This window comes from Acanthamoeba castellanii, assembly GCF_000313135.1.
Source record: "Acanthamoeba castellanii str. Neff unplaced genomic scaffold scf7180000083609, whole genome shotgun sequence".
NCBI classification, from domain to species: Eukaryota; Discosea; order Longamoebia; family Acanthamoebidae; genus Acanthamoeba; species Acanthamoeba castellanii.
Window position 1 is genome coordinate 11,109 of NW_004457333.1, and position 1,011 is coordinate 12,119.

Consider the following 1,011-nt stretch of genomic DNA (forward strand, 5'->3'; position numbering starts at 1 on the left):
CGTTGGCCGGCACCTCGTTGCCGTCGGGGGCGAAGACGATGTTGGCGAGGCAGTTCTTCATCGTGTTAAAGGCCACCAGCGCGTTGGTGACCGGCTTGTAGCCGTCTGAGGCCACTTCCTCCTCGCCGTTCATGAACACCACGGCGCCGCGCAAAGGGCTCGAGCCCGGGTTGATGGCCTCGAAGTAGTTGTTGTAGATCGTGTGCTTGTCGCCCCACGCGAGCCTCACGCCAGACGTTTCCCACACATTCTGCACCGCCTTGGCGTCAGCAAAGAACGAAGAGAGGGAACAAAGAACGAAAAGCGAAGAAAAGGAAGAACAACTTAGAACAAGAACGTTACCTGGCCATAGAACTTGTTGTTGAAGACGGAATTGCGTTCGGCGTGGCGAAGGGTGAGGCCTCCCTTGCACCGCACGAATGTGTTGTTGTAGAACTTGTTGCCGTGGCTCTTCGAAGAGATGACCTCGATCTCGCCGTTCATGTCCTCGAAGTAGTTGGAGTAGACGATCGTGTTCGATTCGCCCTTGGTCGTCGACGTGCCGATGCGGATCGCCTCCTGATCGTTGTTGTTGCCCGCCACCTGGTTGCGTCTGATGAACCGGTTGAAGGAGATGCTGTGGCGATCCTCGTCGACCGCGGTGACCCCCGTGGGTGTCCGCTTCCACACCACCACCACGGCGCCCAAGTTGGCCTTGCCCTGGAGCGTGGTGTTGTAGAGCTTGTTGCGCTGGCCGTAGAGCGAGACCCACTTGTAGTCGATGGTCAGATCGGAGGGGTTGTAGTCCTGGATCAGCGAGTGACTGAGGGTGCAGTCGCTGCAGGGCTCGTCCGAGTCCACTTGAAACTCGACCACGTCATCGGACTTGCTGGGGAGCGCGCCGCCAACGAACCGCAGCTTGGTCGCCACGAGCCACGAGCCGCTCATCTTGAGGGTCGACTTGCCGGTGAGAGTCACCGCGTCCGATCCGACCAGCTTGATGGGCTGGTCCGCCGTGCCAACGCCCCTGAA

At 59.6% G+C, this 1,011-nt stretch overlaps 1 protein-coding gene across 1 annotated transcript in view; it reads right to left on the minus strand.

The window, feature by feature from the left end:
- ACA1_305400 (Poly(beta-D-mannuronate) lyase, putative) overlaps positions 1-927 on the minus strand; it is a gene marked incomplete at both ends in the record, with an annotated part of 2,445 nt that extends 1,518 nt beyond the window's left edge. The window contains 2 exons of the mRNA XM_004335685.1: positions 14-250; positions 343-927. Coding sequence (XP_004335733.1) covers positions 14-250; positions 343-927 — 822 coding nt within the window. The remainder of the gene's footprint in view (positions 1-13; positions 251-342) is intronic.
- Between the last annotated feature and the right edge of the window lie 84 nt (positions 928-1,011).